Here is a 23,192-nt window from a genome sequence, read left to right on the forward strand (position 1 = left end):
TGTGCAGCTGTGTTCTGTTGTCACTATCGCTGTGGAGGACATATTTTTAGATAAACAACACAAGTTTTTGCTTGAACGAACTAATGTTGCAAGTGTGCTGCGTGAACTGTTGCTCTCGTGTCCTGTCATTAATACGCACAGGAGATCAATGGTCAGTGAACATTTTCACTAAATAATCTCCATTTGTGTTAAGAACAAGAAAGAAAGTCATATCGGGTTATAACAACACAGGCGTTGCAAACAATGACTGAAATTTCATTTTTGGGTGAACTATCCCTTTAACAACGCTATCAAAGTGGGTAGTAGGCAAAATAATGCCGCTACAACATTAGCCACCATCTTGATTGATTTGTTTTGAATGGATCACATGACTGCGTCACAAGACAACAAATACATCATCATTTTCAGATATCTCAGTTTGCCTTGTCCGCACAGATGGCATTTTCAAATTTATCCACTAGGGAGAGCGTTTTCTAAAAGCTCCATTTTTGTTGGACAAAAATGCCACCTCAGTGTGAACGGAAGGCCTAAAAGTGCTAAATGAATGCATTTTCAAACGAAAACATATTAGTGTGGACTTAGCAGAGTGAAACAGCTTGTTGAATTCTTAAGGGCCAGAGACAGGAAATGGTTGTGAAAACTAAATGATGACTATTTTGGAGCAAAAAACAAACAAACCCTTTACTAATACTATAAGTAAACCTCAGCGAACAAAACTAAATGAAAAATAATATGTAATAAATGACCCCTTTACACTGCGTGTCTTCTCTTATCACTGCTGTGCAGATGACTCTTGACATCTGCAATCGTGTAGAAGATCTCGGCATGGCTCTCTGACATATCAAATATACTCATCACCTCAAGCTTAATCTTGGAAGAATAAGCCGTGACCCTCAACAAATCTCTCTTTATCTCAGTTTGTCACACAGTTGTGGCCTCTAGGTGTTTAAATATGCATGGGTGTTTTTGTTGTGAATCACATAATGATAACCCACTTTATGGACTACAATAAAAGGAAAATATGAACCTTCGTCATACACAACTCCTCTCCTCGTACATGCTCTGGTTATTGCATAGCTGAACTACTAGTATATCTTTGCCTTTCCTGCCAATTGTGCCCTAAAGTGTTCTCGTAAGAAAGAGAAATCTTTAATATCTCAAATGTTTCTTCTGGATAACAGTTAGATTTCATGGAAAGCAAATGGAGATTTTTGGTTATGTCTCCTACAATTTTGTGGCTGTGCGTTATTATTTTGTATATTTATGTGCTTCATTTTGCATTGTTTTAAGATGACTGACACATCATATCTTCTTACAGGCCTCATTACAACCTTGTAAAAAGATCAAGACTTTTGAAGAAAGTCCATTCAAACTTCACTATGTATTCTGGCACATTTTGCTACGTTAACAAATATCTTTGTCTCGGTTTGTTGGGATTTCACAGAAGTGTTTGAGAGAGCTGCGAGTCTGTGAAACTGTGAGTCTGCTTTCCATTTTTGAACATTTCACTGTCCATTCTGCCCACCAGAGGCACTGAGTTGCTCAGTTTCAGCAATTTTATCTGTCATGCAGGCCTCTCATTGTTGTCTGCAGATTACAGCTGTGGAGGAGGTTTGATTGACAGCGTCTGGCCTCAGGTGGACCCAGGAGACTCAAGAGGAGGATTTACAGTCAATATTCTGGCTTATATTTTTCTCACTATTCTCTCCTGACAGGGTGCAGGTATATGGCATGGTGAAGACATTTGAAGTAGCCCCTTTACGCATAATTTAATGGAGTCACCCCTTTATACTTACTTGGTGCTCTTTGAGAGGTGCCTCTATTGTTCCTAGTGAAGTTTACCAAGGGGATGTGACAGTCTGTTTATTATGCTGTGTTAATAGGATAATTGAAGAACCAGTAATGTCTAATTTGCTTACAGACATCACAAAATGGCTTGACTTTGGGCACTTTTATGTCCCAGGGTTTGATTTTTATTAAAAACGAACAGATTTCAACTGTTAATTTTTCAATTTTGGCCATGTTAAACCTGACCTGGAAACTAGGCATTCATTGTTTATTTTTGGTACTTTTTAAATGCCTTTTACTGTAGATTTTGTTATTTTAGTTTTGCTCCAGACCCAGACTTTCTGTATTAAACTATTCAAATCCATCATAACAAATACCAAATATTACATGCTTAAATTTATAATAATCTATAGAAAGAGTCAAATAAAAACCATTTTATTATTTATTGTGTGGAATTACTATATGGTGGAGGGGACATTCCCAATTTAGAGAGCATTTTAATGGACAAAAATTGGTATATGTAACCGTTCCTGTTCGACCTGCTCTGAGCGGGATTCAAACTGGCTTCAGCCGGTATGGGAGGCGGGCGCACATCTTCATTCCCTTAATCCAATTATGTTGGGACTATTTGAATAATATTAGTTGCATTAATGTATTGCTAAAACCGGGCAGGGGATTTCCAGTTCCCAGCATGCTTTGTATGGGACTGAAGTGGGAGAGTACATTTTAAAATGAAGTGTTATTTTAATGTATTTCTATGCAAAATGAAATGTATGAGAATTGTTAGTGTTTACTGTTCTGGGCTACATTTACTAAAGCATCGTAAGCCTAAGTAGATCATAAAACCCATTGGCGCCAATGGTCAACTTAAGCTTGCAATGCTTTTGGGAAACAAAGTGTGTTAGGTTGGGATTTAGTTTTGGTCATGTTTAATTTTATTTGGAGGTTACTATTGTGGGGAAGAGTTGAGCTAATGGTTAGGTCAAGGTTAGGCACATTACTTCTGAAAGATCAGTGTGTACTGCTTTTCTCATGAAGTAAATACTGAGGGATCATCAGTAAAATTACTGATTGGGGATCTGTAAATTACCACACTTATCATACAGTAATATAAATATATTCTGTATTTTCTAATGTGTTTGTTGCTAGCGAGCAACAAGCTGAAAGATTCCATTTGAGTTAACTGATCCAATTTATAGGTTAACTCATAGACACATTTTTCAAGAGTTAGACACCATTTGTTCAGAAGGAAGTGCAACAAAACAGTGCTGCTGTGGATTGAGTCATGCTGCTTTTGTCCCCAGCTATGCAGCTTCATAGAGGTTTCCACAAAGCATAACTACGTTACTGATGTATATTTTGGTATTCAGTGTAAAGTGGTATTCAAGACGCTAAAGACGACTTCTAAGCACCACAGTCACTTTAGAAAACTGCATTATTAATAGCGAATGGCTTATCCTATAAAATGTGTCCTTTTCGCCAGCAGCTAAACTAATCTGGAACAACCTATTCATCGTGACACCAGAGACAAAGGTAGGTTTCAAATCCACAGCAAGCTCGATATTTAATTTCACATGGTGAATGTAATTACGTCTAAGAAATGATACCGTACCCTGGATTAAATCAGGGAGTAATTTAGAGAGCCTGTAATTTTAATTTTGTTAGGATGACATTACAGAAGACCTTGTGTGAAATGATTGTATTATTGGATGAGAGAATACTGCCCCTTTGTGGCACACAGAAGACATGTACACAGATGTATTTGAGTGAAAATAAAAAAAACAAGTCACATTTCAACCAAAGAACAGAAAAAAGAAAAGAAAACAAATCCATAAAAAAATATATTATAGATTTCCCCAAAATTCACATTATCGTAATGCATCCGGATGTTTTACATTTGAGATATTTTCAGCAGTGATTATAATTAGATTTTTGTTTATTTTAGTAAAACAATTTTTTAAAGTATTACAGTAAAAATACAATGACATCTGACCCCTAGTGAATTTTATTCAGCATGAATTTAAAACAGTAAAACAAATACTACCATGATATAGGAGTGACCTGGGCAAGTTGTCACTTTTATTTTTATTTTTTACGTCAGTGAATATTTCTCAGTAATGGTTTATTTATGAAATTCAATTTCTGCATAGCTTCATACCTTGACATCTTGAAAACAAATAAAACAAATAAAAAAAACTATTGAACATTTCCGCCCATTATTGCCCAGGAAAGATAATACAGCTCATTGAACACCCCAATATCAATATATTGACAAACTGATTTTTTTTTATTATAGAAACATAAGCACTTTCTACATTGAATGAGTTAGTTTATGGATGGACTTGAAAATATTAAGTAAATCCTACATATAATGCTTTAGCTTATGTAAATATTATTTGATTATTTGTCATTTTTCCGACGTGTCCTCATGTACAAGTCCTAAAGTAGAAAACCTTGTATTTATTTACTAATTGAAGTACATTTCAGAGGGTGAATAAAATAAGTAGAATTTATTTAACTTTTCAAAGCTTATGTTGCAAGCATGCATTGTTCTTGAATAATTAATGAGCTTGCATATTTTCACTGTTTGCAAGTTTACTTAAACCATTTCTATTGTTGAATTTATTGTTACTTTTGGTAACTTCTTGTTTTGAGATGTCATAAGTTAATTTTCTACTCAAAATAACCAGTTCATGATAAAAAAAAAAAAAATAAAAAAAATCTGATGTTATCGTCATCGTGTTTTCCGCACCATCAAGTGATGAGGTCTACATGGACGGCACCACATTGTGATGCGGCTGCCAAAAAACAGTAGAAGCCCTCACAGAAATTCTAATGGTTATAAAGAAGTTTATATTCAAATGGAAATTGCAACGGTCCCTTGTGAATTTCTATTAGTTTTCTAGTGGATCCCATTAGGGACCAATACATATCTTACGTGTAAACAAATCAAATTCAAATAGAATACGGGCAAAAATACACTGCAATAAACCATTTGTGTACTGTAATGGTATTGGAAACCATTACAAATTCTATTGGGTTATTTTTGTCAGCAGGAACATTAATTACAAGTAATTGTAACAACATCCTTGTGTGACAACCCCAGTCTCCCCTATATACATACTTCAATTAAATGTCATAGGGGATTTATTTGCATTGCAATAAAGTATATATATCTACACACACACAAATACATGTTATAATGCATACATTCTTAAGAAAAGCACAGAGTTCATCATACATTTAACATACTTTTAATTACACATTAAATAAGAGTAGTGAGATGAGGAAAAACAGATTTGGGTTGTATTTTTAAAACTGTGCTGATCTGAGAACAGCATTCTTCAACTTATTAATCATTTATTAGAACATGAGGCAAAAGATGATCTCAAATAAGCAAAGACGTTAACACATGACCCTTAAATTCTATTAAGTGTCATTCATTTATTAAACAATAGAGCACAATTTACAAAATATTAATCTTTATCACAACCGTACAAAAGTTGTTAAAACAAGGTCCATATATACTTGAACCCTATTCTCAACATTTGCATTTGGCACACAAACAGAGAAAACATTTCAGAAACAATCGAAAAGTATTTAATAACCTTGTGTTAGACTAATATTAACTGATTTAAAGGGAACAGAAAATCACTTAAAATACTTGTAACTTTGCATAAAAGTGGACAACCCCGATTTAAGTCTTTATAGAATTCTTCTGAAAACTCAGTAATAATCATACAGTCAAACTGTGTTACAGATCAATAATTAGAAAATAAAAAGTAGTAATGGTTAAGGACGCATGGTAAACAGTGTAACAACAGTTCAAAAGCAACCTTCTGCTTTTATGCGATATCTTCTACAAATGACATCACGAGTATTGCCACACAAAATACATTTTCATATCACTCTCTTTGGTATGAGTGATGGCTGAAAACTTGCCCTCCAGAATGAAGCTTGCAATCCACATTTCACCATAGTAAACTAACCCGAAACTGCCTCTTGGGATCTGAGAGCAAATTCAATTTATACCTTCCATGGAAAGCAATGGACTATAATTGGGCCTTTAAAACAGCTGAACTAATGTTTTCATGGCAGCATAAGCAAACAAGGCATTTGTTTTGTTTCCTTTTTGCATGCATTTGCGTTACAATAAGTTATTACTAGTGGCAGGTAATGTTCACTAATCAATTAAACAACCAACATTTTTTTTAAATACAATTTAATTAATCAGACTTCTAAGGCGCTGTTTGGCTGGGCACAAGAGGGTAAATCTTCATACATAAAATCCACCTCAGAATGCAGAAGTGAGCACTAGGGAGGCTCTGCCATATTGTTACAAGGCTTTCTGGAAAACTTGATTCTTATTGGTCAATTGTGGCATTCTGCGGTCAAATATTTTCTATAATACCCACTAAACTGTACAATTCACTGTTGTCCCATGCAACTATGTCCCAATTGGCAATTTTTGGGGGAACTACTTCTTTAAAACAACCCTGAGCAGTGAGATAGATAGAGATATACATCTCTATATCTCTATCTATCTATGTTATGGTCGATTTTGGATCGGTCTCTAAACCAGCAGAGCTGAATTCATCAAACCAATCAAATTACAAAAATGGCGGGAGACAAAATAGCACCGGTCTGCTGAGAAAATGCTCTCTATATTTGTAACAGTGGCTATTATGCAGTATTCCAATGTTGTTTTACCATTCCCTGGAAGTTTAAAGAACAGAACACAGCATGCAAACAGAGAAACAAAGGTTAACTGTTAAGATATCACCATATATACACATTACCATGGCTTAAGGGTGAATTAATGGGACTACGATGGAAGTTCACATACATTTTTGGAAGTGACATCCCAAGGCAGGGTCATACACAGTGGTGAATGTATCAAATTACCCCTGAAAGTGTTGGTCCTAAACAAAAGTTCCCTCAAAGTTTCAGTTCCCTGTAAAGTTAAGTGACATACATGACCAGCCTTACAGAATGTTTCTCTCAAAGCACACTTGCATAAAGTTCACATCAAAATGATAAAAATAAAACCTGCTAAAACTACTACTACTAAACCAACCTCAAATCCAGTTTTAACACCCTACCCTACAAAACAAGCTATAGAAGGTGTTTACGGACCAACACTTTGGGGCAACTGGCACCAAACAAGAAATAAAGCTCATTTCTTTTAAGAAAGCAAGTAAAATAGGGATCATTTTGTATTCTGAAGAGGCTAATAATTTAGTGTAATGTACAAAATGCAGTTCTGAAACTTGGAGTCTATTGTGACAAGGAAGATTTATTCACATTAGAATACATTTTGTCTTGGATTTCTTTTTCTTCTTCTTGCCTTCCTTGCTCATCTTCTCCTTGTGTTTCCGGATTTCTCGGACTAATGTATAAAATGCATCGTCCACACCCTTTAAAAAATAAAATAAATGGGAAAAGAACTTTAGGTATTTAGGAAGGCATCAAACACTAGAAACAGAATAAAATCTCAAGTTTGTATGGCCAGCTTTCACCACCAAAACCCAAACTTTAGACACAACATCAATACTCCTCTCAGATCACTGTTAAAAAAACAATGTCCACCAAACCCACTCAAAAGATCCCAGGTAACGGTTGGAATAGGGGTGAATGTAAAGAAATGTCCTGGTCATAATTAACCCCCAAAAATGAAAAGAAAAAATATGGAATACATTTAACAAGAAGAATATATCTCCTACTTCAGGACCATTAAAAGTATGGTTGGGAACACAGAAACGGTTCCATTTTATGATTTAATTTTTTTATAGAAACGCTTAATTTCCATGACTTCCCATATGTGCAATTTTCCTCCAATGTGGACCAAACACTCTTCTAAAACCATATCAGATTACAAAGTCATTAGATACTGTAATCTAATGACTTTGCTTAAAAAAAGTAATATTAGTAAGTAATTCCTTATGCAAGTAGGTAATATGTATTACACATATAAAATATGAATTCATATGCAAGTTTGTTTGGATTTGTGACAGCTTAAGTGTGCGTGACAATGAATGGGGAAATGTAGACATTTTGAATGGGAGTGGAAAACCAAACACTTTTCTAGGAAAAGCGATTTATAAAGTAACTTGAGTAATGTGATTGTTTTAAAAGTAATCCAATTACATGTAAGATAATTAGTAATAGATTACTTATTTTGAGTAACTTACCCAACACTGTCTAAAACACTGACAGTGTTCCCTGCACATTTCACACATCAGTCAAAGCGGTTACTGAATGAATCTTATACGCATTATGAATGTCCAACTCACAATGAAATGTTAAAATCTCACAAGCATAACCACAACATTATGCTACATAAGTCTAAACTGCCTCTGGATGTTCCACTTCAGACCTGTCAGACTTCAATCACTGGTTCGACTCGCCTCTACTCGCTTAACTTTTCTGAGCTTGCATTTCCACTGCAGTTTAGTGCCACCTCAACGTGGGTGGGATTATAAGATGATCATAGTTGCACCACCTCTACGTGACGTCATTTTACACATGACACAAACTGACCAAAACAATAACACGACCGCTACCTGTTAGCTACTAGCTCATTGTGCTGCATAAAGCAGCTGTTGCATGGTGATTTTACACAAGTGTAACAGTTAAATTGGTCTGGTTGTTTTAGATGCAAGCTTCCAGTTGCTGGTCAACTAAATGAAGTGAAGCTTTCAAGCGGAGTATAGAGTTAACATAACAAAACATACCATCCGCCATCGTGGATCAACGCCAGTACAGGGCACTCCCCCTCCCATTGCTCGCCGGTTTAGATAGCGTCCATTTGCTCGAACCACTTCCTCTTTTCTTTGATGGTTCTGTAGTCACTAAGTATTTATTTATTTTTTTTCTTTCTTCACTTTTCCCTACACTGTTGGTAGGTCTGGTGGTAGCAGTGTGCGGCCAACAGCTGATAAACTTCCTGGGAGACATTTTCGCTCAATCGCTAACGAGTTGACCGTCTGCACCTCATTTATTGACCATGGCATGGTTTTGCGCACAGCTACAGCGGAAAAGCCCCATTAATGGCTGTTGTCTTGAGATGTTGCTTCAATATATCCACAATTTTCATTCCTCATGATGCAATCTATATTATGAAGTGCACCAGCCCCTCCTTCACCAAAGCACCCCCATAACTTGATGCTGCCAACCCCATGCTTCATGGTTAGGATGGTGTTCTTCAGCTTGCTCACCCTTTTTCCTCCAAACATAATGATGGTCATTATGGCAAAAAAGTTCAATTTTTGTTTCAACAGACTAGAGGAACTTATCCAAAAATATGTGGCTTTATGGTGGTTTGAGCATTGCTTCTAAATTGCTAAACAGCCTTTCAGGTTATGTCGATATAGGACTTGTTTTACTGTGGATATAGATACTCGTCTACCGGTTTCCTCCAGCATCTTCCAGAACTTGCCAAAACTTAAGTTTGTTTTAATGACTTCAACCTTAGTGTATGTAAACTTCTGACTTCAACTGTGTGTAATATATATAGTGGTGCGGGACTTTTCATTATAAAAAAACCCCGTTTTAAAATGTCTGCGCTCCCAGCTATAAATGCACTGGCGGCTGATTCGATGAGAAAGTGACTCCGATTCAAACTGCTAACCGGAGTTCAAACCCTCAGTTCATTTCTTCAGACAATTCATGAAAAAGAACTGGTTCAAAAGAGGACACATTGGAGGTGTGCGCTCTACAGATGTATTCAATAACTCACAAGATGATATCTGATGAAATTGCATATGAACGCACACAACCCGACTGTCGCCAATGGCGACTAGATTTAAAATTGAAGCAATCAATAATTTTAGTCGCAGTATGGGGGTGCTCATTTTAGTTAAGGAAATCCATTTTAATGTGCAAATAATATTGTTTATATCCATCCTATTTATTGTGTGTATTTGTTGCTTTAACTTTGAACTCATTCTCATGTATTTATTCAATGGAAGTGTGTTAATTTTTTTTAAACATAATTCTAATTTACATAAAGGATAAGAGATTTCATTCCGATTACTACACCACAAAAAAAAACTCTATTCCACTTTAATGCATCGCAAAAAGAACCACCTCATTTTGATTACTGCAACACAAACAAAAACCCACCACATTTAGATGAAATGCATCTCGAAAGAAACATCTCATTCAGATGTCATACAACACAAGACAAAAACCTCATTATTGCTATGTGAAAAAGAAAATCTCATTCTTATAACTGCAATGAAAAATCTTAAAATGGTCCTAAAAAAAGGTTTCCCGTTGTGTAAAAAAAATTATAATTTTGGGATGAAATATGACCCAGACATGTCTTGCCAGATCCATCTTAGGGTTGCAGTTGGGCAGCGCTGCTCAAACTTACCCCTTTAGCATCAAAACACATTTTTTTAACTTGATGCATTGTGGCATCTTTTCTTCTCTACTGGTTTTTCTCAGCCGGTATTGCCTGATCTTCCGTACCAGAGTATAAAAGGCATCTTCCACTCTCTGCAGTGCAAAACACAACTCCCTTCAGTGCAAAGGAACACATTGCGGTCTAAACCGAGAAGGGAAAAACAGTCTGAATTGGATTTTGGGAATACAGTGGAGCCCATTAAGATTTCCACAGAGCTGGCACAATTAATATTGTTTCTGGGAATGGAGGACATCTGGCACAATTAATCTACTCTTTCCACAAAAAAGGCCAGTTTTCGCCAAGACACATTTATGCATTACTGCTCGTTAAGAGTAAATGAGAAATAAAAACACAAACAAATAAGTAAATAAGAACCAGAGTGAATCTGTTATTACAGCCCCCATTAATGCAATTAATCTGAAGTATCTTAACTGCAATTAATGCCACAACACTGAACTAATGCAACTTGCAGCGAGAATAAGAATTGTGGATATTAAATGCTGCGTTTTAGCAGCGGCGGGTAGCAGAGGTCACGAAACGATTCGAAATGAAATCAGCATTTTTTTTTTTTATTGTATCCCAGCACCATATGGAGTTGTGATTCAGCACTGCAGAGGGAGATACAGTGTCTGTCCTGATGGTTAAACATGACAGATTTCCAGACAGAGTGATTTGATCCCTTGATCAATTAATCCAAATTGCATTCTTGGCTCATAAAAGATTTATCAAGGTGAAATCAAACACAGAGGCATATTGTAATGAATGCACAAGAGAAACCAGGCATAAACCCAGAGCCAGATCAGTTGTATTGTGTGATGCAGCTGATTGATTATTCATTAAATAAATTAGAAACCAAGAATTAACTCATCCATAAACCCAGTGAAAACAAAACAGAACATACAGGCCAGTTTTCAAACAATTGTACATATGTGAATTGTATTTAGCTAGTGAATGTCACAAAAACATGTCCATGTCACATTTCACAAAAAACACACGCACGCACGCGGTCCCCTCGTGCCACCAAAAAAATAACCAATCTGCATCTCAGAATAGCATTCAGAGATTCTATTCTTCTCAACACAACTCTACAGAGCGGTTATCGGAGTTGCACTAGACTTTATCAGATCAAACCAGTCTGGCCATTCAATGTTGACCTCTCTCATCAACAAGGCGTCTCTGTCCACAGAACTGTTGCTCACTGGATGTTTTTTATTTTTGGAACCATTCGGTGTAAATTCTAGAAACATTTGGGCGTGAAAATCCCAGGAGATGAGAAGTTACAAAAATACTCAAACCAGCCCGTCTGGAACAAACAATCATTCATGCGATTATCTAAATCAAATCGTGTGGCAGCAGTGCATAAAATTATGCAGATACGGGTCAGGAGCTTCAGTTAATGTTCACATCAACCATAAGAATGGTGAAAAATGTGATCTCTGTGATTTGGACCGTTGCAAGATTGTTAGTGCCAGAAGGGCTGTTCTGAGTATTTCACATACAACAGTCACTAGAATTTACTCCAAATGGTGTAAAAAAAAAACTAAAACATCCAGGGAGCAGCAGTTCTGTGGACAGAAACACCTTGATGAGAGAGGACAACAGAATGACCAGACTGGTTAGAACTGGCAAAGTCTATGGTAACTCAGATAATCTGAATTACCACTCTGTACAATTGTGTTGAGAAGAATATCATCTCAGAATGCTGTTCGGAGATGCAGGTTGGCACTGTTTTGGTATATTATTAGGCAGTTGGTCTTAATGTTGTGACTGATTGGTGTGTATGCATGTGTGTGTAATATATATATCATTTTTATTTTGTACAATGTAAATGTGGTTTACAAAAGTGCAAAAAAGTATTTTAAAATTAAACAAAAATTGATTTTGGGGTGAAATATGACCCGGACAAGTTCTTGACAGTTTTCATGAGATTCACCCTTCAAGTTATTTTAGTTCTAATTCACAAGTTCTTAATTCGATATCGATTAATATGGGCACATTTCTGTTACAATGTCAATTTTGCATAAATATAAAATAAATTCTTCCAAGCAACACTTCTAGACAATTATAACAATTATTTTTACAAAAAATATTCCATCATTAGTTTATCTAATTGGACACATGTAAGGTTTTTTTTTTTTTTCAGTTCAGTTAATTCCTTCAATTGATGTCTTGAAATTGCATATAGGCCTATCAAGTTACATTTATATTAGTTACATTTTTATTGCTTACTTGCATAATTTCTACCATTTACAAGTATTTACATTGATATTTAAAACATGTGCTTAATTGCTACTGTTAGGGATGCTACGATCAGGAATTTTACAGCCGATACCGATCACAACTTTGTCACCTGATTGGCCGATACAGATCATTTCACCTTTTATAAGGGTCTCGGTAATAAAAGGCTATATGTAATCTTTCTGTACACAATCAAGTTTAATTGAATTTTTCTCTTCCCAGTAATATTACTTTGCCTAGTTTTTGCTGACAAAAAAATAAATAAAAAAAGAATTAAAAAAAAGCTTTAAAACATGTATAGGCTGACAAAATATTCTCTATATTAAGATAGATAGCCCTATAAAAAAAAAAAAAAAATTAAGCTTAGTGTCAAACGAATAACCCATAGTTGCAATTATGTGACAATTTTTGGTTATTGAATCATTGACATTATTTCATATAATTATTCCTTATTTTGGTTTTTGAATTATATGCAATATCTTATATTATGGTCTCTTAATATTGCATAAAGAATTATTGTATGCCATTTTATTTAGTTTGATGACTATTAATAGTTAATTTTTCACTTGGTGCTGCCTGAACTTTAATGAGGGGAACATGCGCTCTCTCTCATGAGGGTAAGAGATGAAAGGAAAATGGAGAAAGAGTGCATTTCTGGACTCTACAGGTGCTACTATTGTTAATGCAGTTTAATGGGAAGATATTTAATAAAGAGGTTTTAAATTACACCACATCTTGTAATTATGCCCTGCAGAGACTAAGAAGCTGCCACCATGAACGATGAGGACCGTTTCACAGCTTGTGCCATTTTTCCTTTGCCTCGTCACGTGTGAAACATCACATTAACAGTACAAACTTTTCATATTCGCCAAACCTTTCCCACTCTATTGATCATCACTGCTGAATCAGGTTTGTTGTCTTACAACACTATACCAGTATTCTACACACTCCGTGATGTCATCACAGAGCCGCTGTAAGGAAGGCGCGCATTTTTTGCGACACAAGCGATCAGTTTATGCGATAGGCCAAATTACCGATCAAGTCATAGGGCGTGAATATCGGCTGATACGATCGATCGAAACATCCATAGTTACGGTCTTTTTAAGACTAGGGGCATCAGCCAGTAAGCACATATAACGAAAGACGACGCTCAATTTAAGTAAATGGGGTCAAACTAAATTTCATGTTGTCTTCTATAAGCTTTTGTACATTAAAAAAATAAAGTCTTACAAGGTCTTCAAAAAAATCAATTTGTTTTTGAACTTTTTCCATTTCCAATGAATCTGAACAGTCATTAAACCACTTTATTACATGATTGTGTTTTCCATACCTGTCGCGTCTTTGCTGAGGTCTCTATGAATGGAATGCCGTAGCTACGTGCTAAATCCTGAGCCTGCTTTGTGTCCACAGTGCGGGATGGAAGATCACACTTATTCCCCACTAGAACCATGGGGACGTCCTCAGAGTCTTTTACTCTCTTTATCTGCTCTCTGTAAAATCATATAAACAATAAGTTACTGGAGTATAAATTAATATGAAATGCGTGTTTAGAACCTTTACAGACCTGACACCAAAGCATCCAGTTTCTAACCCTCCCTCACCTGTAGTGGTGAATGTCCTCAAAGGACTTGGTGTTATTAATGGCAAAGACACAGAGGAAGCCCTCCCCGGTCCTCATGTACTGGTCCCTCATGGCGCTGTACTCCTCCTGACCTGCAGTGTCCAAGATATCTAGTAGACATGTCTCTCCATCAATCACCACCTGCTTCCTGTATGAATCCTGCACAGAAGAGAAGTATAAATGGAGTAGAATAGCACTAAATACATTTATTTAAAAGGTAAAAACGGACTCAAAAAGGTCAACTTCACGGCACTTCAATATAAAACTGGTTTGGCATCATAGTCTGTACATGCGAGGATGCCATGCCAGAAAAGTAAAAGGCAGACTGTAAGACACAAGGACATTCGGTCTGGAATTTACCTCCTTTTAAACCAGAAAAACCTGATCACACTGTTGAATCTTCAACACAAAATTTTTTGCATAGTCACATGTGAGTGAGATTCAAAGCTTTGTTTGCCTGTCGAAAGGCCACAAGAAGGCCACTTTTTCTCTCACTCTCAGAACAGGAACACACGCCTCACCTCTATAGTTGGGTCGTATTCATCCACAAAGTGGTTCTGGATGAGTTGTATTGTGAGCGCGCTTTTGCCGACGCCTCCAGCACCCACGACCACAAGCTTATATTCCGTCATTTTTCACCTGTAAGAGAAAAAAAAACAAAAGTTACACCATTAGGCAACTTTAGACCAATTATACCAAACTGATGAACACCTGAAGGCATAAACGCTTGTTCCCGACATTGACTATGGTTACATGGATGCCAGAAAGTGGCTTACTGCGAGAAAGCGCGTAATTGCAAAAAAACAATGTTCCCATTCACATGCACTGTTTAAGTGGCGTACGCTTTACTATCACATACATATGACTCCATCAGTAAGAAGCTTTCTCCACAGCATCGTCATTTTCCCACAACACTTCTATAAACACACATGGCATCCGAGGAAGACTTCACTATTTTACTCTGTTAATTCGCTATATTCCAGAGTTGTTGCTGTTTGTGTTTCCATAACTTTCCATCATGACCTGCAGTTGAATTGCGATGAAGTAATGGGGTTTCCCTCTTACATTAAACTCTGGGATTCCCCCAACATACATTCATGTGAATAAATGGGTATAGTTTATGGGTATATGATTTTCCCACTGTACTTCCAGAAATGTTGAACTATTTCCGCTTTGTTGACTTGTCGTTAGGCTAAATCCTATGACGTTTGTAGTCCTGGTCTGATCCATGAATGCGCACTTATTTAGATGTTTCAGAATGCTGCATTCTGCCAAAACCCTGGAATAAACAGTTTCTTTAAGTGCATGTGAACGTCGTCATTGTTGTTCATTAAGCTTAAAAAAAATAAATAAAAAAAAACTCGTCTAGTTACTTTATTCCACTTGGACACATGCAAGTGAACTGCATTCACTTCGATAAAAACATGCAGCTTTCTCGTGATATTGCTGGTTTATTTGGGGTTTTTGTACATGGAGTACAGATTTACAAGATACATGTTATTTTAAAAATAACTTACATTTGTCATTTAACTTTTCCAAAGCGATTACAGGTTCTTTCCCCCGTAAGTAAAGTGTCTTGCTTAAGGGCAAAATGGTGATAATTCATTGATAAACCCCGCTGGAGTTCGAACCTAGAGACATTAAGGGTGCTTTCACACTAGGATTTTTGGTGCGCAGTGGAGTTCGAATGATGTCAAAGTTTGGTTCGTTTGGGTGGTGTGAATGCCGTTTTCCGAACTCTGGTGCGGTTCGCGGGTGCACTTGAAAAGGTACTATCGTACCAAATCGCGGAAGTGAACCTTTATTGATGACATAATTTGCATCATTGCAGGCTCCTGATCACAATTATTATGGTTTAATTTATCATACCAGCTGGTGTCCAAATAAATCCTCTTCAGAGAGCAGCTCACATTCTTCACTCTCGCAATGCATATGCTGGCTGAGGGCAGACAAACACTAACATTCTTCACATCATTGTACTTTCAATGCATCTGTGGCAGACAAACAGAATTGTTGTTTTGTGCATGAAAAAGTTTTGCCGGTAAATCCAAAGAGATGGATACTTAAAAAAACACAGTGAAGCTGATGTCTTCTGAGTTGTTGCCTAGTTACAGTGGTAAACATCTGCCGCTTTGATGATAAAAAATATTATGTTAAAAGAGACCAGCGGGAGGAAATGAAATCAGGTTCGGTCCAAGCAATCGAACAAAGTGTGAAAGCACCCCCACTCAGATCTTTAACCACTATGCAACATATTTCAACATGCAACATACTCGTTTTTAAAAGTTTAATTCTCATATGATTGCTTTAAACACCAGGACTACTGTAGCTCCACAACATACGTTTCTAAATATCACCATGGCATTACATGCTTATTAGATACTCCTACATATCAAAACTGAATAATCCAAATGGGAAGCAAAAAATTATATACACATGCTAGAAAACCACAATTTGGCACTTTTTGAAGTTGTGAATTATATCCTCTATAACTTTGTCATAGCTTTTTATATATATAAATAAATAACTTTTCATGACCGTAAATGAAACTGATTAATCGAAACAGAATTTCAATAAGCTCAGAATGCCAGGATTGTGTATTTAAGATTTATACCCATATATCATTAAATACTCTTAAAACTTTACTTCATTCATTTACTAAATATTTTCATTACTATACCCTTCAACTATTAATCAAAACGACATCGTTTCTAGAGAAAATAAACAATAGGCACGGTTACACATACCATCACATGGCGTTACAGACATCTCAATGAGAATCCACGCATTCGTGATTTTCTTCTGGTTGGGAATAATTTCCCCTTTGCGGATTTCGTGTGGAGTTTAATTTTGGCGAACTCTGACAGGCAAATTCCGCCGCATTGACCAATGGGAAGTTTCATCGTTCGGCAGTGACCTCAGTGTGCGGTGCTTAGTACACAAGTACACTCAATTAGTGGTCAACTGATAGTGTATTTTGATGATATCGATAACTAAGTGAGTGGAAAAGGCTGATAAGATTAAAAAGAATTATCAGCCAATTAATTGATTTATAAAATGATCAAATATTTTAGTATTACCTATGCAAATGCTTAAAAAAAAAAATATATATATATATATATATATATATATATATATAAAAAAAAAGGGCTTCAAGAGTCCAAAATTTATAAAATCCCTAAAGTTTATCCTGCAAAAAAAATTCCCAAAATAAATCAGGAAAATTAAGATTGTGTATAAGGTGGGACTTTTAATTACAAAGAAGCCCATACACCAGGGGCTTTTATTTAAAAATGACAGAGACTTGTATATATCTCCATATGAGGTTTACTGTGGAATAAAAAAAACATCAGAATGACCGCAATAGATTTTTGCCGAAAACAATAGTTCCAAAAGGCATCTATTGGTACAGATTAATCTGTAAAATCGATCTATCGTTCTACCTCTACACTAAATATCCACAAAGGACAAGGATATAATTTTAGCAGTGAATTTCTTTTTAACTTGAAGTCAGATGGGCTGGTTTGAGTATTTCTGTAACTGCTGATCTCCTGGGATTTTCACACATAACATTCTCTAGAATTTACTTAGAATGGTGTCAAAAGCTAAAAAATGTCCAGTGAGCGGCAGTTCTGTGGATGGAAATGCCTTGTTGATGAGAGAGGTCAACAGAGAATGGTCAGACTGGTTTGAACTGACAAAGACAACGGTAACTCAGATAACCGCTCTGTACAGTTGTGGTGAGAAAAATATAATCTCAGAATGCTATTGCGAGATGCAGGTTGGTGCTGTTTTGGCGGCTCGGTGGGAACCAACACAATATTAGGCAGGTGGTTTTAATATTGTGGCTGTTTGGTGTACACATAATATGCTACCCTATAACTTTGTCATAACTTCCTTCTATATCTTTTCATTACATAACTCAATGAAACAGATGAATCGAAACAGCATCTTTTTCAACAGGCTATGTCAGAATACCATGATTGTGTGTTTTTTGTATTTATTTATTTTTTGGCTATATACACATTACATACTCTAAAAACTAAGACATTTTAACGACTAATCAGAACAATCAATTCTACAGAAAATGACTGCAAAATAACACAATTTGGCACTTTTTGAAGGTATGCATGATATACTCATCTATAACTTCGTCCCAGCTGATTTCCATAAATTGCCATTACTGTAAAAGAAACCGATTAATCGAATCTTATTAACGTTACCTCATAACTTAACGATTAATAGAAACGGAATTGATTCCACAGACGATAGATTATGGCAGAATACCACAATTTGTGACCAAGTTATATCTCATAATATACAGATATAGTACTCTAATAGTTCCATATATTTCTAGAAGTTATCGTTTAACTTAAGTTTAATTTATTTTATATCGATTAAGCAGATGTTCAACAATGGCAAACTAGCACGATTTGACACCATTTGTTTATAGTTTCCTACATCTTACAACATTTTGAAGTGAAACTCTAGATGTACGACATGAAAATAAACCAATTTAAATTACAGTTATACTGTTAATACAGAAACTCAAGCGCCATTGCAATGTAGGGCCTGAATTCACTTGGGCGTACTATGACAAACAATGCATTTGGATAAAATACGCATTTAAATAAAAGCTCACGTTGAATCGACCATACGCGTCTTTCTTTATAGAACCGTTAATGATTTTCAACTTTGAGTTAAAAGAGCTTTTCCATCGTTTTTACCTTTTGGGGTTGCTTTAAGTTCCGCGTCTGAAAAAGACTCGAGCGTTTCTCATGACCATGCTATTAGGTTATTATACATTTACAACCATCGCATCAGAGTGGTTCAAATGCTTTATCTGATCGGAAATAAATACACCATGGGAAGTAAATATATGTTATTCTGTCCTTTCTACGATACATGGCCTGCGCGCGGAGGCTGAGCTTTACATAAATATGGGCGGACACACTGTTGCGTGCTACTAAATGATCACTTACCCCAAAATATAAATGATTTTCTGCTGTTTACGTGTATTTTCAGTGGGTGGAGGAAGTTAAAAGGATGAGTGATTCAGAGCCAAGCAGCCTCTTTCGAGCATCATCATGCATCTTGCATTGTTAAGAGTTGAAACATCTGTTGAAACAATCCGGATCGGCGTCCTTTCAATGAGATTTGCAGAGTTTGTTCAATATATGATTAATAATAAACGCCGCTATATTCAGGCTGAATATGACTATGAGAAGGACACAAATGCAATTTAACTACAGAGTGATTGAACGCGTCAATGTGCTACGCCATATTCAACCCTACATAATGACCGGCTTTTGACAGGCACTACGGGCAGTTTTGGAACGACTGGCTTGGTGTTTAAATAGGCCCTAAATATAACCGGAACGTGTACGTGCTTACGTCAACACAAACGTGGATTCTTATTGGACGCTTCTCTCGTCAATCACAACGGGGGCGTTTGCACACCGTATGCAAGTAGCCAATCGCCTGCAATTATCGACAGACAAAACAAATGACTTGCCCTACATGTTTATTGTTTGATCATTAAAACACTGGGGTGTAATACGTGTGTTATCTAAAGCTATACATTTTGAGCTATGATTAGTAGGCTACGTTTGTTTCCATATATCATGCTTGTAGTTTACTCTCACAGGGTCTTTATGTTTAAGCACAGTTTTGATTTGGCGTTCACGTTTTATTCATGAGGTTTTAAATAACAAAAGTAATGAAACTATTACGCAACACTATTAACACATTAGGTGGAAAAAATAAGACAGTAGTTCACGATGTTACAACAGCATCACCCTACTATTTGACATGAAACATATTTTAACTCATAATGAACTTGGAAATAGCTTAAGGCTTTCATTTATAGTAAAACGTAAACTCAGAATACTAAAAGGCACAAGGGGTCAGTATGTCCATGTGTTTGTAGCTGTTTGGAGCTATTGGCCTCTTTCATCAAACTTTTCTTCAAAATGTTTTATAAAGCCTTATCTAGATCTGAGCAATCTGTGAATGACATTCATTGTTTTTTTGTTTTGTTTTTGTTTTTTTCATAAATGTTGTATCTTGTTTGTGTATCCAAATAAATTATAATAATAAAAGCTTAAAGCTTAAAAATTGTTGGGTTAAAAAAATAACCCAACCTTAACCCCACCACTGGGTAACTATGTGACAGAACACACACTTGGTTTGACCCAAATGCTGGGGTTTGCCATTTAACCCAAAATGTTGGGTTGTTCATTTGACCCAACCTAGTGAGTAAAATTAACTCTAATGCTGGGTTAAAATGATATGTACAGTGGGATTCAATAGTTTGGAAATGCTTCTGTTTTGTAGTTTCTGATTTAACAATTTTAATGAAATTATCAGCAAAGCAATAAACTGAGAAGTTGAATTGAAATATTAACATGAATTTCTGAATTTATTTATCTTGCAGTTGAAGTCAGAAGTTTACATACACTTAGGTTGAAGTAATTTAAACACATTTTTTAACCATTCCACAGATTTCACATTAGCAAACTATAGTTTCGGCATGTCATTTAGGACATTGACACTGTGGATGACACAAGTAATGTTTGCAACAATTGTTTACAGACAGATTGTTTCACTTTTTAATTGACTGTATCACAATTCCAGTGGGTCAGAAGTTAACATACACTAAGTTAACTGTGCCTTTAAGCATCTTGGAAAATACCAGAAAATGATGTCACCTTTAGACAATTAGCTTCTGATAGGAGGTGTACTGAATTGGAGGTGTACCTGTGGATGTATTTTAAGGCATAGCTTCAAACACAGTGCTTTATTGCTTGACATCATGAGAAAATCAAAAGAAATCAGCCAAAACATCAGAAAAAAATTGTGGACCTCCACAAGTCTGGTTCATACTTGGGAGCAATTTCCAAATGCCTGAAGGTAACACGTTCATCTGTACAAACAATAGTACACAAGTATAAACACCATGGGACCACCCAGCCATCATCAGGAAGGAGACACATTCTGTCTCCTACAGATTAACATAGTTTGGTGTGAAAAGTGCAAATCAATCCCAGAACAACAGCAAAAGACCTTGTGAAGACACTGGAGGAAACAAGTAGACAAGTATCTATATCCACAGAAAAACAAGTCCTATATCAAAATAATCTGAAAGGCTGCCCAGCAAGCAAGAAGCCACTGCTCAAAAACTGCCATAAAAAAGCCAGACTACAGTTTGCATGTGCACATGGGGACAAAGATCGTACTTCTGGAGAAATGTCCTCTGGATCCATAACGACCATTGTTATGTTTGGAGGAAAAGGGTGCGGCTTGCAAGCTGAAGAACACCATCCCAACCATGAAGCATGGGTGTGGCATCATCATGTGGGGGTGATTTGCTGCAGGAGGAACTTTTGCACTTCACAAAATAGATTGCATCATGAGGAAGGAAATTTATGTGGATATATGGAAGCAACAACTCAAGACATCAGTCAGGAAGTTAAAGCTTGGTCACAAATGGGTCTTCCAAATGTACATTGACCCCAAGAATCTCTCCAAAGTTGTGGCAAAATGGCTTATTTTTGTGGGCAGAACTGAACTGAATAAGCATGTGCGAGCAAGGAGGCCTACAAACCTGACAGTTCTGTCTGGAGGAATGGGCCAGAATTGCAGCAACTTATTGTGAGTAGCTTGTGGAAGGTTACCCAAAATGTTTGACCCAAGTTAAACAATTTAAAGGCAATATTACCAAATACTAACAAAGTGTATGTACAATTCTGACCCACTGACCATGTGATGAAAGAAATAAAAGCTGAAATAAAATAATTCTCTCTACTATTATTCTGACATTTCACATTCTTAAAATAAAATAGTGATCTTAACTGACCTAAGACAGGGAATGTTTTCTAGGATTAAATGTCATTTGGATAAGGTGTATGTACATTTCTGACTTCAACTGTAGATTTTTGATGATCACAAATTTTGTCAAAGGTTATGACGTAAAATGAAGGCGAAATATTTAAGATTCTGCATTAGCTAACTATTTAAAGGGATATTTCACCCCAAAATTTAATTTCTCTCATCATTTACTCACACTCATGCCATCCCAGATGTGTATGACTTTCTTTATTCTGCTGAACACACAGATTTTAGAGGAATATTTCAGCTCATTAGGTCCATACAAAGCAAGAGAATGGTACCACATAAAAGATAAATGGAAAGCACATAAAAGTAATCCATACGAATTTATCCATGTCTTCAGAAGTGATATGATAGGTGTGGATAACACATCAATATTTAAGTCCTTTTTTTACTATAAATCTCCACTTTCACTTTTACATTCTTCTTTGTTTTTGGCGATTCACATTCTTCATGCGTATCGTCATCTATTGGGCAGGGAGGAGAATTTTTAGTAAAAAAAAGACTTAAAGATTCACTCAGTAACTTTTGTCTTTGTGTCATCTTGGACTTACACTGACACCTAGCGGCTGGGATGCAGCATCATATAAAATCAATAGGTTTCAGTCTCAGTTTCCATTGTAGAAATGTAGTATTCAGTGTCAGCTATGATTAATCCCTGAGTGAGAGTGTTCAATAACAGGACGGTTACTGAGATTAAGTGAGTAGTATGCGGCTGGTCATGTGATTCTAACATGGCTGCCCCCATGTGTGGACCCTCTCCATGGAGAATAAAACCGCTTTTATAATTTACTATTATACTATATTTACTGATATGACTTGAGTTTTCATTTTAATTTCCTTAATTTAATTATGATTTCCTACATATATTGTAAAATTACAGTTCATGTCTTTTGGAGTTCAACTTTTTTAATGAGGTACAGAGTGCATCTTTAAATATTGATCTGTTTCTCACCCACATTTATCATATCACTTCTGAAGACATGCATTTAACCACTGGAGTCGTATGGATTACTTTTATGCTGCCTTTCTGTGATTTTTGGAGATTTAAAGTTCTGGTCACCATTCACTTGCATTGTATGGATCTACATCTCGGATGGAATGATGAGTGAATTCTCATTTTTGGATGAACTATCCATTTAAACGTTTAGCTAGAAATTGTGCAGAATCTGAAATATGTCTTCATTTTATGTCACACCCTTTCTTTGTTGAAAATGTTTAAAAGTTCTAAAACTTTCTGATTAT

At 36.1% G+C, this 23,192-nt stretch overlaps 1 protein-coding gene across 1 annotated transcript; it reads right to left on the reverse strand.

Moving 5' to 3' along the window:
• Nucleotides 1-3,805: 3,805 nt before the first annotated feature.
• LOC127638343 (GTPase KRas-like) lies at nucleotides 3,806-19,384 on the reverse strand. The gene is made up of 5 exons (XM_052119825.1): nucleotides 19,040-19,384; nucleotides 14,579-14,696; nucleotides 14,038-14,216; nucleotides 13,767-13,926; nucleotides 3,806-7,205 (listed from the first exon to the last, which is right to left on the reverse strand). Exons 2-5 carry the CDS (start codon nucleotides 14,687-14,689, stop codon nucleotides 7,089-7,091), a joined length of 567 nt encoding a protein of 188 aa, XP_051975785.1. The 5' UTR covers nucleotides 14,690-14,696; nucleotides 19,040-19,384; the 3' UTR covers nucleotides 3,806-7,088.
• Between the last annotated feature and the right edge of the window lie 3,808 nt (nucleotides 19,385-23,192).

Source organism: Xyrauchen texanus, chromosome 46 (genome assembly GCF_025860055.1).
Source record: "Xyrauchen texanus isolate HMW12.3.18 chromosome 46, RBS_HiC_50CHRs, whole genome shotgun sequence".
NCBI classification, from domain to species: domain Eukaryota; kingdom Metazoa; phylum Chordata; class Actinopteri; order Cypriniformes; family Catostomidae; genus Xyrauchen; species Xyrauchen texanus.

Bases quoted from the DNA above. Each gene is read 5' to 3' on its own strand.
- LOC127638343 (XM_052119825.1), bottom strand. From the start codon at position 14,689: ATGACGGAATATAAGCTTGTGGTCGTGGGTGCTGGAGGCGTCGGCAAA. The intron at 14,217-14,578 runs GTGAGGCGTGTG...TCTTCTGTGCAG, and splicing joins AATACGACCCAACTATAGAG to GATTCATACAGGAAGCAGGT. The intron at 7,206-13,766 runs GTATGGAAAACA...TATTTTTTAAAG, and splicing joins CCTCAGCAAAGACGCGACAG to GGTGTGGACGATGCATTTTA.